This window comes from Silurus aristotelis, assembly GCF_946808225.1.
Source record: "Silurus aristotelis genome assembly, chromosome: 17".
Taxonomy (NCBI): domain Eukaryota; kingdom Metazoa; phylum Chordata; class Actinopteri; order Siluriformes; family Siluridae; genus Silurus; species Silurus aristotelis.
The window spans coordinates 12,110,815-12,126,949 of record NC_139590.1 but is presented as its reverse complement, the minus strand read 5'-3'; the positions used below and the strand labels follow the sequence as shown (position 1 = coordinate 12,126,949).

The 16,135-nt window shown below is 36.8% G+C and overlaps 1 protein-coding gene across 1 annotated transcript; it reads left to right on the top strand.

Moving 5' to 3' along the window:
* Nucleotides 1–5,542: 5,542 nt before the first annotated feature.
* On the top strand, nt 5,543–15,505 carry kri1 (KRI1 homolog). Its single transcript, XM_083566648.1, has 19 exons — nt 5,543–5,737; nt 6,118–6,194; nt 6,342–6,447; nt 6,547–6,649; nt 7,033–7,093; nt 7,182–7,231; nt 7,401–7,488; nt 7,561–7,638; nt 9,199–9,305; nt 9,813–9,945; nt 10,165–10,260; nt 10,496–10,666; nt 11,409–11,484; nt 11,588–11,703; nt 11,804–11,972; nt 12,920–13,050; nt 13,321–13,385; nt 13,479–13,574; nt 14,349–15,505. The coding sequence occupies exons 1-19, from the start codon at nt 5,662–5,664 to the stop codon at nt 14,851–14,853; spliced, it is 2,304 nt and encodes a 767-aa protein (XP_083422774.1). The 5' UTR covers nt 5,543–5,661; the 3' UTR covers nt 14,854–15,505.
* Nucleotides 15,506–16,135: the final 630 nt, after the last annotated feature.

Below are 16,135 nucleotides of genomic sequence, written 5' to 3'. Positions count from 1 at the left end.
ACAGTTTAATTCGAAAGAAAAAAAAGCTATAGAACAACTCCAATCCCGTGTTGGTAAGCAAAAAGAAGGACTTTGAACACTCTGAACAAATCCTTATGTTTTACATGTACCTTGGCTCACTGTCAGAATTACAAATCAAGAATGGAAACATTTACTTTTCCAAGAGTCAAGGATTATCTCAGAGAAAAGGGAATCCAGGGATAGGAAAACTCCTCCAGATGTTTGTGAACCTACGTAAAAGCACAAAGTGGATGTTTACAGAGGTTTAGTACTCCTCTGTACCATTTTATTGTTCTTTAATTAAATTAAGACCAATATTAGTTGTATGCATAATCGTTTTTTTTCCCTAGTTCATCATTTATTCCTACAATATTCAAGCTATTTAAACACAGTAATCTAGTATTTTTTTTAGATATACACATGCATTTATTGTATATTCTCTCCTGTCCAACTTAAGGTCTATGTGTGTAAAAGTGCATGTATTATTATCTGAGTGCTTACATCAAAGCTTTCACTCATAATGTGCACAACTACCCAAGTCCAAGTAGCCAAGCCCCTGTCTTTTTTCCCACCAGTCTGTAGGTGAAATTGAGCAATTTTTCTAAGAATTAAAATAGAGAAGCAGAACAAAGATTAAGTTCAAAGTCCCTCCTCTTTTCCTTAGACCAGAACTTGAGGCCCTAAGAGAAGAAAAGATAACAAATATCTTTGCTTAAAGTGGCATTAATACACTATCAATGAAAAGAAGAAGACCGGGAAGATTTTTTAACTTCTGAGAAAAAAATCCAAATATTTCAGCCGGATCAGAATCAGAATCAGTATTGGCTGTGTGTTGACACATACAAGGAATTTGGTTCCAGCTGTTGGTGACTCTCAAAAGTACAGACATAAATAACACCATACATTGAGACAAAACAGACTATACAAAACAATTCCAGACAATACAAGTATTAAATAGAACACTATAAAAAGAGTATATGACAGATCAGTAATGTACATAAAGTGTGAGAGTGTATGGTAGTGCAAATAGCATTATTACGCATTATGTAAGATAAAGAGGTTACTTTAGAACTTTTGTACAATGTACAGCAGCAATAGTGTGTGTAACATATGGGGATGATGTGATTAATCTGTCAGCAGTACATACATGTGGTTACTCGTGGTTATAATAACAGAAATGTGGATTTTAGAATTACGTTGTTGCTGCACAAACTGTTTACTGGATAACTGTTTGTAGGATTTTGTAGATATTCTCCTATTTATTTAGGTGTTAAGTGTATAGATATTTGTTATGCATGCTGTACACTACGGCTAGTTTCAACTGAAATGAAGGGGTAAGTATTAGGCAGAATACATAATGGGAAAAAACAGAGTAAGAGGAAATTTGAAAATATTAATTAAAAAGTGAAAATCAGTGAAAATCTACTGAGGCAGTGGAAAGCAACTAAAAGCAGAAACGAAGCATAGACGTGGGGAGAGCTGTGGTGTAGCGCCACCTGGTGGGGCCTTTATGTGTGTCTTCTTTATGGCATGAGCTCAAGTAAAAGAGTAGCGAGCTGCACTGTGTGGAGGCAATTTATACAATGCTAGTTCCAGGCACTCAGACGATTTGTAATGTTCCTGGCTAATTAACCATTCCAAGAGATGCCACTGTGTGACTTTAGTATTAAACATATAAGTAAATAAATGTTTTTAATGAAGTCTGATGAGCCATGTGACCTGTATGTTGGCAGCATAGATAGATTTTGTTTGTGACAAACACACTCAGGCTTTTTGACTGGATTTGGGGTATACTGCACAAGCATTAAAAACATATTTTCAGATTATTTAAAAAAATACACTCGGATTTACACATGAGTATATAAATGTCATTGCAATGTCCATTCTTTGACTGTATGCAATTTAAAGGCCACTTTGAGAGGAGTCCACAAAAACCTGAATCACATTGTCTTGTAATAGGCTTATATTTTTTTTATTTATTGATAGACAACACTTTATTTGTTGTTTTATAGATATATTAAATGCTGGTTTTCTCTCTCTCTCTCTCTCTCTCTCTCTCTCTCTCTCTCTCTCTCTCTCTCTCCAAAACCAAGGTCTGTTCCATCAGTAAAGCCAGTGAGCATGTAGACTCCTAGACCCAAGCTTGCAGCATACAAAATAATGTTCTTCCTCTTTCATGTTTTCACTATATACTGGATGGATGGATTGATTTCCAAAATAGAAGCGTGATGGGGGGGAAAAAAAATAAAATTTGTGTGCGCAGGGGTGTATCATGCATTTGCAACGATCAGAATGATGAAGCTGAGGTGACACACTAACACCAGGAACACAGGATTTTTTTTTATTTAGAATGGGGAATTTAGGAATTTATGTGTATAAGGAAGGCCAAAAAAACTTTGGAAGCCTTAATTTGATTTTGTCTAGGAAAACATGTGTACTCAACCTCATAGCATTTATTAGTATGTCTCTTCAGGTCCAGCCACATGCAGCAGGTGCATACGTATAGTGTCCTACAGAAAAACACACATGTCCCCAAAAACAGTGTGAACCTCTCTTTTTACTACTTTCCTAAAAGTGGAACAACTTACATTTTAAATACCTCTCAGGCCAGTTCATAAATGTGTCCTCACCATATAAACTGTGCTGTTAGTTAATGGACTGATTATTCATGTTTATCAGTTAAAGAAAATGCATGTAATCATCTTTAAGTACTTATATTTATATACATCTTAATACTTTCGAAAAATCCTACTGAGTCAGGAAAAGACAGATGAGTAAAGGTTCTGACGAGTTCTTAAAAACGTCTGAATGTGTGCGTAGATGTCAATAAAGTCAACAAGCTTTTTCTTGTAAAACTTGAATGAACCTGAAGAGGAATATGAGCAGGCACTGGAGTTCAATGCTCATTTACAGAAAGATCTCCACAGAGTGAAATCAGAAATGTTACTGTAGAGTTTAAATGTAGTGTTTAAATGTAGTACCACCTCCATGCAGTTCTCATCATAAAGAAAAGATTTTTTTTATAAAACTTTTAGAAAAGATTTTAATTGTCATCAAATCTCCACTATATTTGTCTGCATTATTTAATTTATTGCTTATCATATTTATCGACTATCACTGCATATTTGTTTTTTCAAGTCAAGAGGCTTTTATTGTCATTTCTACTATACACAGTGGTACAAAAGGAGACAACGTTCCTCCGGAACCCTGGTGCTACACCAAACAACATAAAGCTACAACACAACACAAGCTACATAAAGTGCTTTGAGTGCAACTTAGTGCAAACAGCGCAGACAAAAAACAGTACATACAGACAGTGCAGACAGACAACACAAGACAAGACACAAAACCAGAGATAACGCCGACCAGTAAACCTACTGTAAACTTATAATTATACAGTACTGTGTGAGAAGAACTGTAAAAATATAACTGGGATATAAACAGACACAATGCAGTGCAAAAAAAAAAAACAGCAGCAGTTATGTGGTGCAAAAGACAGCATGTAAACAGTGTAAGAGTTTTCACATAAACATCATTAAAGCTACATTTACATTTCTAACCAATGGCTGAGAACAATAAATATGAAAGATAGACACATTAGTGAAGCATGGTGGTGGAAGTGTATTACCTGGATATGTACAGCTCACAGTGTACAGTAACTGTCTGATGTGTTCTTTTTTTTCCCCTCAAACATTTAATTGCAGCAAAACATATATATGAGTAAATGGAGACAAAGTTTCAGACGTGAATTTGTTCAATTTATCCAGTGATTTCTTTGTTATAAACATTTTAAATTAAATAATTTTACAATGTTTGCTGACATTGGTGAGTGGGTTGCTGTCCAAAAAGTATGATAATAATGTTATTTTTATTTTTAAAAAAAATGGCTTTATTCTAATAACAACTTAATAACACAAGAATAAAGCACACTTATACACATAACCAGTACAAATTTGCCTCAACCAACCTGATGCATTTTAACATTGCATCATAGACATACTGAAAATAACCCAGAATGACTTGAATGTGATCTGGTTCTGACTGAGGATCAGATGCAGAATATCTGCCCAACATAAGCCCAGGTGCTTGTAAGGTCTTACTGAACGCTTGGGAGAGAGAAAATATGAAAAGAGAACACTCTTAAAGACATGCGAAGGGGATTAAATCCAACATGCCCAAAAATCAAAATGCATACAAATACACAGCACCAAAGACTTCATCTGGTATACCAAATAGCTGAATCATGTAAGCCTGATTGCTCGGTCAATTCAACACTCCTTGGATAGAAGTCCTCTTAAATGGCCTAGAAATGGCATATAGGCTGTAATGCAGACTATGTTTATTTTCAGCCTATTTAAAAATAATCAGGTCAGGTCAAGTTTATTTCTATAGCGCTTTTCACAACAGACATTGTCTCAAAGCAGCTTTACAGAATTTACCAGTTAAGGTAAATGGTGTGTATTTATCCCTGATGAGCAGCCATGGTGACTGTGGCAAGGAAAAACTTGCTTAGATGTTATGAGGAAGAAACCTTGAGAGGAACCAGACTCAAAAGCGAACCCATCCTCATTTGGGTGACATCAAGAGTGTGATTATAGTCTTTAAACAGTACAGAACACTGGAGAGTGAGAACTAACATGAGTACTGGAATGTAAGATTATGAGTAATGATCTATCTACAGAATGGGGGAGTGGTGGCTCCAGCGGGTGAGGCGCTGGGTTGCCGATCGGAAGGTCTGGGGTTCAAGCCCCGGTATCGCCAGGCTGCCACTCTTGGGCCCTTGAGCAAGGCCCTTAACCCTCTATGCTCCGGGGGTCCCTTACGAGGGAAATATCAAGGTCTGTGACGTCGGAGTGACGTGGGGCCGCCTTCCCGTGGGCTCACCACCTGCAGGAGGGACCGTAAGGGACGGTGCTGTGAGGATTGGGCAGCAGTCGAAGGCAGGGGCCTGCTTAGACTGCTGCCCCCGTGACCTGAATTACGGATAAGCGGTAGAAAATGAATGAATGAATTTTTCTACAGTCATTTGTGGTTATAAAACTAGGAGCTACTGAGCAACTCATAAAATAGCTCAACATTTGCGATCATCACAGATCCAACACCAGCTTCTCCATGCCAGAGCCTTTAAACATTCAAAGAGGTCCAGAAATATCAATCAATCAATCAATCAATCAATATGCAAATAAACTAAACAAAAATACACAACTTTATTATTATACTGGTAGAACATTATAAAAATGTGATGTTTGGGAATGCAGTGTTTGATCTAGGATATAAGCTGTATTTAAATGTAATCACTTGAAAGTTGAGCAAAGCAATGGTATTGATTTTCGATTGAATGCGTTTATTTTTGTCTCATTTATTTAATGCATCGCATCTAATTTATTATAGAACCCTGACACTGTTGATATGACTGTATTATTCTATAGATCGTATTCTTTTTATTACATAAATAACAAAACTACACAATGAATCGACCATGTGCTTTTGCAGCTCAGCACATCCTTTCGCTGATTGGTTGAATCTTTTGCCCCTTTACCCGTATGACGCAGCGGTCACGTGGTGCTTCTTCAGGCTTCGTAGGACCATGCTTTGACTGAGCAGGACAAAATAAAGTTTGTAGTATAAAATTTCATGGTGTAGATTTTACATCAAGTGATCATGTCGGAAATTAAGATTAACCAAAAATTCGCGGACAAATACGACAAGTATAGACAAAAGGAGGAGCTGCAGAAATGTAAGTGTTCATTCTGGGGCTAAGTTTGCTAATAAGCTAGATTGTAGCTAGCATGGGGCTTTTACACGTTGGAAGTTATAACGCATTATAACGCAATTGGTGTTAGTTTAACTACAAACACTGGATCAGGGAATGATGCTGAAAGCATTCACAATAAAACCTGCATTTTTTTGTTTGTCATCTGTTCATTTTATTATTTATTGTATTGTGTAGTCAGGTCGTGATATCTTTAACATTGAAGGTTTTGAGGCAATGTTATGGCACAAATGTGAAGAAAAAAAATAAACCGATGCCAGATTAATTCATCTCACATTTCTACACCGACCCATATATCTGTTAATGTTGCTCTTTAAATGTAACTTTTAATAACGTGATTGCAGTGAAGGACCGTTTCGGTGATCAGGATGATGAAGGTTCCTCAGGCTCCTCAGATTCAGAGTCTGATGAGAGTGAAGTGGTAAGAACATCTCATAACAAACTGTTCAGTTTATCATTACTTTGTAGAGTTGCACACATTCTTTTATCCATCCACCCATCTATCCATTAACACCCACCTATCTATGGATCCATTCATCTGTTTAAGCGTTTGTAAATCGTTTTTCAGGAATTTGATCCCACACTTGAGAGAGATTTTTACAGGACTTTGTCCATGCTCAAGAAAAAAGACCCCAAGATTTATCAGCAGGATGCGCATTTTTACACAGAAGACGGTAAGCAAATCAGCATATCTGTAGCTTTACAACGTAAAAACATGATTCTTGTGATCTCCAGTGTGTTACAGTGTCTGCAATTTTGCTCCTTACTGACAGCACCCAGCTCAGACAGCGATGAGAAACCCTCCACTTCTAAAAAGTCTGTCAAGCCGATGTTTTTAAAGGATTACGAGCGCAAAGTCATCTTGGAAAGAGGCGGGTAGGTTAATCTTTTTTTTTTTTTTTTTTTGCATTGCATATCCCCCCAAAATTATTTTGGTTCATGCCTGATCAACCAAACACTGAGTTTACATCCTGGCGAAATGCTGTCGGGATGGTAGGAATATCATACTCACTTTCCTTTATCGAGCACAGTGATAGCAGCAAATCAGAGTCATCAGTGAGCACATGGTAGCAGATTTTCCTTTGCGTGAATAATGCCACTTCACGCCACAGCATGAGCATTTCAGAAATGTGTGTTTAGTATGCCATGTGACAAGAGTGACCTAATTGGTCCGGAAATGAAAAAAGGGTGGAAAAAAAATGAAGGAATAGTTGGTCTCATCTTAGGTTTTCTAACCTAATCACTCTTGCTTCTTTTAGAAAATATGACGACGACGACGACGATAGTGCTGATGATGAGGTTGCCAGAAAGATGCAGGAGGTACGGGACAATATCATACAATCCATATGCTCTGATTCTGCTGCTACAATTGATTCCTAGTGGCATGAACGTTCTTTTTCTTTCACAGAGAGCTGCATCTCCCAGCTACATTCAAGAGCAAAAGGAATTAAAAGAGAGGTAGGAACTTGAGTAAAGACACTCGTGTTTGAATACTGATGCACCTTATATACATCTAATATAGCTCACTTTAACACTGGAGATTTTTTTTTTATGATTTAAATGTTTGGACTCAGGATGTTTGTTTTAATCTGTACTTGTCATGGCTCCCCCTTGTTTTTTTTTAAAGCTTTTGGCAGTTTGTTCAAGACAGCTGCGATGAGGCTAGTGATGATGAAGGGCTGCTGAAACGCAGGGAAAAAACACAAAAGGAGAAGGTAACTTAGAATCCATGAACCAATGTTTTGTTTATTTGTTTGAAATGAGTTTAATTCTTCTCCTCATCCCAGGACAAAGAGGAGGCAGACTATGTGGAGTGGCTGAAAGGACAGACAGAGCTGGAGGGACAGAATGAGGTTCAGGACATGGTAAGTAAAAAGTGCCTGTCTCAACTGTGAATTAAATAATGCTGGAATTGAGAACAAAGGATTTTAGTTGTTCTGGTTGTCACATCAATGAGCAAGATAGCCGATTTCCTAGTATGAAAAGGAAAACTGTCACAGTACATTTTTTTATGGATATTGTGATATCTTTGATTGATTTTTGACTGGAGCAAATCCCCTTTAATATCCCAATCCAAATTTAGTCCTCATTTGCTGTTAGAATAAAAGATGTTCCACTAGATTTTGGAATGAGAGAATGGCCATTTGTGCTCATTTAGCCACAAGGTACTGATGTAGGGTGAGGAGGCCTGGGGTGCAGTCTGCATTCCAATTCAGCCCAGAGGTCGAGCCGTGTAACACGCCACTCAAGATCTTCCACTCTAACCCATGTAAACCATATCTTCATGGAACTTGCTTGTGCACAGGGGTATTGTGGAACAGGTTTGGGGTCTCCTGCTTGAAGTGAAGAGAAGATTTTTATGCAAGCACATCCAAAGACTTCCTTTACAAATTTCTGCCTTTAACTTTGTGTTCACATTTTGGGGAAGAACCACATACGGCTGGAAAGGTTAGGTATCTCAATACCTTTTGTTTATATAGTGTAAATCTGAGTCAAAACGACTAGTCTTTAGAGGAAGTAAAAGAGGAAGTAAAATTCATGTTAGAAATGTAAAATGAATAAAACATTCCTTTAGTGTATGAGCTGTGTAAAATCACATGGCAATACATTACAAGCTGCAGAATAAAATGTTATGTTAATCAGAGACATCAGAGGAGAATCATCAGATCATGCTTGAGCTGGCAGGAAGTATAGTAACTCAAATAATCACTCTACCAATGAGGTACCAGAAATGCATCTCAGTACACACAATGCATTAAACCTTGAGGTGGATGAGCTACAACAGCAGATAAACACATCAAGTTCTATTCCTGTCAGCCTAGAACAAGAAGCCGTCATGGGTACAGACTTATCAATAACATTACGGTTAAAGACGGGAAAAAGACCAGCTGATTTTCTTTTCAATTCTACATCTGTTCAGTTTGGTTGAGTCTGTAACTGTGGTAGGCTCACATTCTTGTTTTTGGCTGAATGGAGTGGAACTCAACATGGTGCTCTGCTATTGTAGCTCATTCATCACCTTGTTGCATGCTGAGATGCTTTTCTGCTGACTAATGTTGTATGGAGTGATCATATCAGTTACTTTATTCTTCTTGGCATCTCTAAACAATATGTTCATTCTGACCTCTCTGTGTGTCTCTCACTTAATGTGTGTATTTTTTGCCATTCTGTGCAAACTCTGGAGTGAGAAATTCCCAGGAGATCAGCACTGTTTGACAAACTCAAACTAGTCCATATGGTATCGGCATCCATGCCACGATCAAAGTCACAAGGTCATGTTTTTTTTCCTCGTTTTGATGTGAACACTACCTGGAGCTTTTGATCTGTATATAGCTGATTAGATAAGTGTACAGGAGTTCTTAATGAAGTGGATGCAGAGTGTATATGCCACAGCTATGATAGAAACTCTGACCGCAATTTTGCAGAAATACCTGAGAGATTACTGGAACGACCCAAAGCTGGACGAAAAGGAGACATTTTTGCGAGACTACATCCTCAACAAAGGATACCAGGAGGAAGATGAGGGGGAAAGGTGATGGTTGGAGTGTTCCTTTTTATTTATTTGTATTATTATTATTATTATTATTATTATTTTTTTTTTTTTAAATAAATGTGTACGGTTTGGAAATCGGTCCATTTAAACGTCTTCGCTTATTTAGACATTCAGACTCGTTGTGATTGTGATGTTATTGTAAGGTTGTGCTACAGAAAAAAAAAAAACATGTTGCAGTGGACTACATCAAAATATTTCTAAATTGTGTGGAAATTTTTCCATTATACACAATTTAGACTTGACTCTGACTGATTAAAATGATGGTCTGCCAACTAGTCTCCATAAAAGAAAAGCCTCAGAGAAAGCTGAAGAAAACAAGAACAAACAGTGAGAGAAAAGAGGCTGAAGCCACATTTAAAAGAAGTATAATTTAGCAGCAAAGTATAAATTGTGATTTAAACTGCTTTACTGCTTTGTCATGATAAACCAGACCCTATTGACTTTGCATTGGAGGTTTATTGGATGCGTGTGTGTGCGTGCGATCAGAATTCCGACCTACAACGAGCTCACGCAGGAGGATGTCGAAGACTCTGAGGAAGAAGGAGAATCGTTCCTGCAGAAGCAAGAAGACTTTGAGAGGCATTACAATTTCCGCTTTGAGGAACCCGGCGCTTATCAGGTATGCTTTTCTGTTCAATAGTTCATGAAAAGTAATTGCTCTCTTTTACTCTATCTCTATCCAGCTTACTTTTGAATGAGTATCAGTTTTGCTTTTATCATACCTAAATCATACTCACTAATCCTTAAACCCATCCTGTTATGATCTTAGTTTTATTTATTTTGATTTGGATGAACAGGAAAAAAATTATTATTTAAATTTAAAACTGTTAATCGACAGATCAAGACGTACCCTCGCAACATCGCCACCTCAGTTCGAAGCAAAGATGACAGTAGAAAGAAAAAGAGAGAGGAGGTGAAGGAGAGGAAAAAAAAAGTAAGTAGTTCTTTCTCTCGTTTTCTGAAGTCAAAGCTGAATTTGGCTGATTTATTGTTTAAGCACTGATTGAGCTTCTTCAGACCGGCTTAACCCAAGGAAAAAAAAACTTCTGGGAATTTCAAATCCTTCAGAGACCTGATTGAGCAGAAATTGTTCTGTCTTTCTCCACGTGACACCGTAAAAATAATCAGCATTTTGTCTGACCTTGTGTTTTGTGTGTTGGGTTGAGTAGGAGAAAGAGCAGAAACAGCAGCAGCTAAAGGAGCTGAAGAACCTGAAGCGAGCTGAAATCATGGACAAGCTAAAAAAACTGCAGGAGCTGACAGGAAATGAGCAGCTGGCTTTCAACGAGGTCGACCTGGAGGGTGACTTTGACCCTCAGCACCATGACCAGCTTATGCAGGTGAGATAAAAGATCGAGGAGATTTGTTTCCAGATCAGGTTTGTGTTGAACAGTCAGAGGAACTGAAATCACAAGTCACAAGATGCTGATTTAAACCTAAATTGATTGGGTTTAGCATCATTTCCTGATCTCATCCACTGAAGCTTGGGCTAATTCTTCAAACATTTATTCATCATTAGCAGCTTTATTGTGATTGTGACATCGGGTTGCGATTGTCATGGAGTTTATTCCAAGTTTGTTTAGTCTCTTTAGTGCCATAGTGCAGCGAGGTACAAACGACAAACACGCAAAAAATATAGTAAACTATAACAAGTAAACTAATAAAATGTGGTTTAAAAAAATCTATATATAGACTGTACAATGTGTACATTAGACACTATAAAGAATGAAGCATTTTCCCTATGCTGCTACATGTTGTTTGTTTGTGTGTGAGGTAGAAGTAAAAAAAAAAAACAACTTGAGTAAATCATTATGCCCCCCCAATCCTTTTCATTATTTCATTTATATGTTGCTTTTTTTTTTTTATCTCAGTCTAAATCTCTTTCCCTTTCACATTATTAATTATTAAAAAATAACTACAAACAGAATGTTTACAATGTTTAAGGTGGAAAGTGAAATCAATACCAGATTAGTTTCACTGGTACAGGATTAGTGCATCTAAACCCAAGCATACTGCTGGTATCAAAATCATTTCTTATTTTTATTTATTAATCCATTTGTTTGTTTATTTTTACTATTGCAGAAGGTTTTTGGAGAGGAGTACTACAACGAGAACGAAGAGGCGAAACCTCAGTTTGATGATGATGATGAGTTGGAAGGTACTTTTTTTTTTTTTGTTTTTGTTTCTGAATGCCTTGTTTAGAACTCGTTTTTTGTGGCTCACAGGGTTAAACTATTTTTTTTTACATTTTCTTTCTTCAGGACATTGGAATTGGGACACGTGGACAGGTGGAGATGAGGAAGGCTATGAAATGGGGGATGGGTATGACGATGAAGAGGAAAGCTACGAGCCTAACTGTGAAGATCATAACTTTATTGTAAGATTATAGCGCTTATGTAGTATTAGCTTCTTCGTTTATTGATGAAGTTATTTGTTATTGATTTGAATCTGGGTTCATTTATGACTTTCTTTGACAGATGGATGCAGATTATGACCCCAATCAGCAGGCTCCGTCTAAGAAGAAAAAAAAGAACCAGAAGGAGTTGAAGAAAAAGACTGCACACGATGCCCCGATCCTGGGCAAAAAAAGAAAGAAGTCTCACTTTGCAGAAATCATCACACAAAACAAGCCTGTGTTTGATCCACGTAAGAAAATGGAGATGTGTTTGTAACCGAGTTACCTGCAGTTGTTACCTGCAAGAAATCAGCCTTTGTCAATAATCTGATCACTGTGTTCACTGTATAGAATATAACCTTAGAACACCTGCAAAAAACATATACGGCAGTTTACTAATTAACTATTCATATCCATCGTGTTTGCATTAAACCTGAGCCACTAAAAAGGTTTTTTCACACTTTGCACATTGTATTTTAAAGATATGGATTATATGCATAAGATGCTTTACATTTCATTGCTTGTACTGAATTGAAGATATTGAAGTGGTATGGAAGTCTGATATTGAAGTCTCAGCCTTAGTACTCTTACACAAGTTTATTTTGTTTGTGAATATACTAAGTACACATAACTAAACTGATTTCACACAGTTATTACTGATATCAGGACCCAGTATTTTCTTTTTAACATTGCTCCTGATGATGCACAGAAAACCTAAACTTAAATGTGTGAGGTATATAATTGGAAAATAATCAGTGTCTAGTAGATTCAGTCGTTTAGTTTAGTTGCCTTTCTCTCTAGAGGCAAAATAACCTGCCGTTTTCTAAGTCTAATGAAATTAGTTTAGAGCAGGGGTCACCAACCTTTTTGAAACTGAGAGCTACTTTTTGGGTACCATTAATGTGAAGGGCTACCAGTTTGATACACACATTTTTCAGTATCTGAAATAACAAATTTGCTCAATTTACCTTATATTATGTTATTATTAGTAATGATATTCATCTATGTGAAGACCCTGATCATGTTAATGATTTCTGATAATAAGTATCAACAATGATTTAACAAAGTAGGAAACAGCTATTTTTAGAACCACGTTGGTGACCCCTGGTTTAGAGGAATTAGCATTGTGGCTATTTACAGAGAATTCAAGTTGGTAGGCATGCAAAAACCTTAACAAATTTTTATGCTTGTATTTTAGAGGAGAAGACGTTTGAACAGTACCTTGATGAGTATTACAAACTAGACTACGAGGACATCATAGACGACCTGCCCTGTAGATTCCGCTACAGACAGGTCGTCCCTAACGACTTTGGCCTGACCACTGATGAGGTGACTAATTTTTTATAAACCTTGATCCATACAGCACATAAACATTTACAACTATATATTTGAAAGGACGAAGCCTATTGCACTGATGAGCTGTGATTGTGTTCTGACCTGGTATTGTTGTTCCTCCGGGAAGACTCTGACCAGGGCCTGAGGACTTAATCTTCTCTCTGAGCACATGTCTGTGTGACAGTTTGGAAAAATAAAAAAAACAAAAAAAACAACAGAGGATATAATAATGGGATTTTGCTAACATTTTTTCATATATTGTAGGTCCTAGAAGCAGATGAAAAAGAATTGAATCACTGGTGTTCTCTAAAGAAGACCTGCATGTACAGGTAAATGTAAAGAATTGCACAGTACGAGGGTGGAGGAAGGCTTTGAACGCAAACGCGATCTCATTGAACATTTCCTCTGAATTTCTGAGGCAGATCCGAGAGGCAAGAGCTCTGTGATGTGAAGAATTATCAAATCAAAGCCAAGAACTTCAGTAAGAAGAAACGGGTGCTGGCGTCTGTGTATGCTGAGTGAGTATTAAAGCTTTTTGTAAATTGTAGGACAATGAAACACATTTCGATTCAAAATAGTGAAGGTCACAATGCAACGTAAACTCATGGTATTAGCAAAAACCTAGCCTGAGAAACAAGCCTTTTAGTTTAGGACTATACAGTATAAGAGTGCTGCAGATGAGGATTAAAATGCTCAGTTAAATTTGCTTGATATTGAAATCATGATTATTTATTCTTGGTTTTATTTTTTTCACTTAAGCGCCACTTTACATTAAACATTCATTAATCTTTTTCATATTAAATCAAATAAAAAGCCAAATAACAGTCCACCAGACTGACATGTACATCTTATATATAAAAACGAATTATTCAGTGCTAATAGTACTCTTACTCATTTTTTAAAAGAAGTTAAAAGCTTAATAAAAAGGAGGTAAATTGGAAAAAAAGCATGTGGCAGATGTATATTTTTCTGAATGTGTTTCACAAGGTGTCGGTACTAAAAAGCTCTTCACACAGTCACATTCAGACCTTTTCTTTCACCTTTTTTCCTATATTAAAAAATAAAGAGTTTAGAAAAGAAAAAAATGGAATGAGCATCGGGTGTAGGTTGACATTTTATTGCACACTATAAACACTTTTTACATAGAATGAAGAAAAACCCATAGCACAGAGTATCTCTCTAAATATAGGCCAAATCCATATATGGAGTGACCTCATCATAAATTGAATAAAGTAGCTAAAAGCTACTTTAAATACTAATGATTATACTTAATTTTGTCTCATGCGATGCAGGAATGATGAGCAACTTGGGGAGACAACCGCTAAGGTAAAAGTGGGTAAGAAGCGGCGGGATCACATGAAGAAGGCAGAGCAGGAGAGAAGGACGATATCTGAGAAGGAGGATGAGGAACGGCAAGTCGAGCATGATCAGGACACACCCACTCCCGTCTCGGCGGAGAATCTGGCAGCTCAGGCTCTAAGAGAGACTGCTGTGGAAGAAGAGGATGATGCAGCATTCCTGGTGCCTAAGAAAAAGATGAAATTGGAAAAGACCACAGAAGTCCCAAGAACTGAAAAGCATAAATGGCCAAAGAAAAATAACCGCCGACCGGGTGGACGAGTGATTTCTGCAGCCTTGAAGGTGAAGATGGGAGGCCGGGAGTTCAGCAGACAGAGACTAATGGCATATGGTCTGAATCCCAAGAGGATGCATTTCAGAGAGTTCTACAGGCAGAAAAGAAAAGAGAGAGAACAAAAAGAAAAGAAGGAAAAACTGAAAAACAAGGGGAAAGAATGATCCGGTTTTTAGGTAACTGTAGACTGTGAACAATTTACTGTGTTGGATACAAGGTGCACCTCTTGCTTTACAAGTTATTCAAGAAAGGGTCACTGAATATCAATGAACAGGATTTTATATGAAAAGTTAGGATGGTGTCTATTAGCAATGTGTTCCATTTAATATATTAAACCTTTTAAAGTAACATGACTTGTTTCAATTAAATTTTTAAACAAATGATTTATTGTAAATGATATACATTTACTTATGCCGCCTTTAAACATCACATACAAAAGATGTATGAAATAAAGTTTTGTGAACGTGGGAGGGTGTGTGTATGACCACATGTAGGGCTGTGGGGTGATGTTCACAAATGCCTATATAGTATAAATAGTAATTAATCACTCTTTTTTAACATAAATGGTGGCAGTATCTGGTTGGTGGACAGATTTATACATTCCTGTCTTTCTTTTAACGCTTTATCTTTAACTAGTGTATAGACTGATTCTGAAATTGTGCATTTTTTTTTTTTTATTTCAGAAAAATTCATAAACAGTGTAGTAACTATATAGTGTCAACCAAAAGCCCCCAAATTTTTTTGGCCAAAATTCTAATTTGATTGAGGGCTATAGACAAAAAAATAAATGTTGCATTATACCAAATATGATATAATTAAATTTACAATGGTGCCGCTTACCTATGATTTTGTAATATATACAGAGTTATTAAAAAAAGGAATGAACTGATATGACTCATTGCTTCAGTTCTTAAGCATCGTCATGGCATGAGTGACCATTTGAAAAAGGAGTATCAAAGTTGATTGTGATTATAATACTTGCGACTTGGCTGGAGTTTTTGTTTACTTTTCTGTAATAAAATATTGCGTAATAAAATCGGTTCGTTCTTTTTGAAAAAAACTATATGAAAAATAGAGAATGTATGACTGTAATCTGCTTGACTAATGCAGCTTTATTGTCAAAGTTCTAGTTCAGTAAAACTTCTAGTACAATGTTGAACAATACAGTTTATTGTAGAATAGAGTTCAGTGCCTAATACAGCTATTCTGTGCGTTCTAATGAGAGACATGAAGCTGGTCTGTATTTTTCAAAAGTTTTTCCAAAGGGCATCATCCCCCCCCCCCCCCTCAACCTCTTTTCATATATCTATATCTGCTCTGACTACATTAAAGGTCACAACGGGCCAATTGTAGGCCTCTGCTATTAAACAGAGTCTGCGATGCTCAAAATGTCTTGAAATAAATGCATAAATTGTGGACTGCGCAGGATAATACAAAAGAAAATTG

What these genes read in the sequence shown, in the direction of transcription:
- kri1 (XM_083566648.1), top strand. Translation starts at nt 5,662, where the DNA reads ATGTCGGAAATTAAGATTAACCAAAAATTCGCGGACAAATACGACAAG. An exon ending in GCATTTTTACACAGAAGACG is followed by an intron (nt 6,448 to 6,546) that starts GTAAGCAAATCA and finishes CCTTACTGACAG; the next exon opens with CACCCAGCTCAGACAGCGAT. An exon ending in GAGGAAGATGAGGGGGAAAG is followed by an intron (nt 9,306 to 9,812) that starts GTGATGGTTGGA and finishes GCGTGCGATCAG; the next exon opens with AATTCCGACCTACAACGAGC.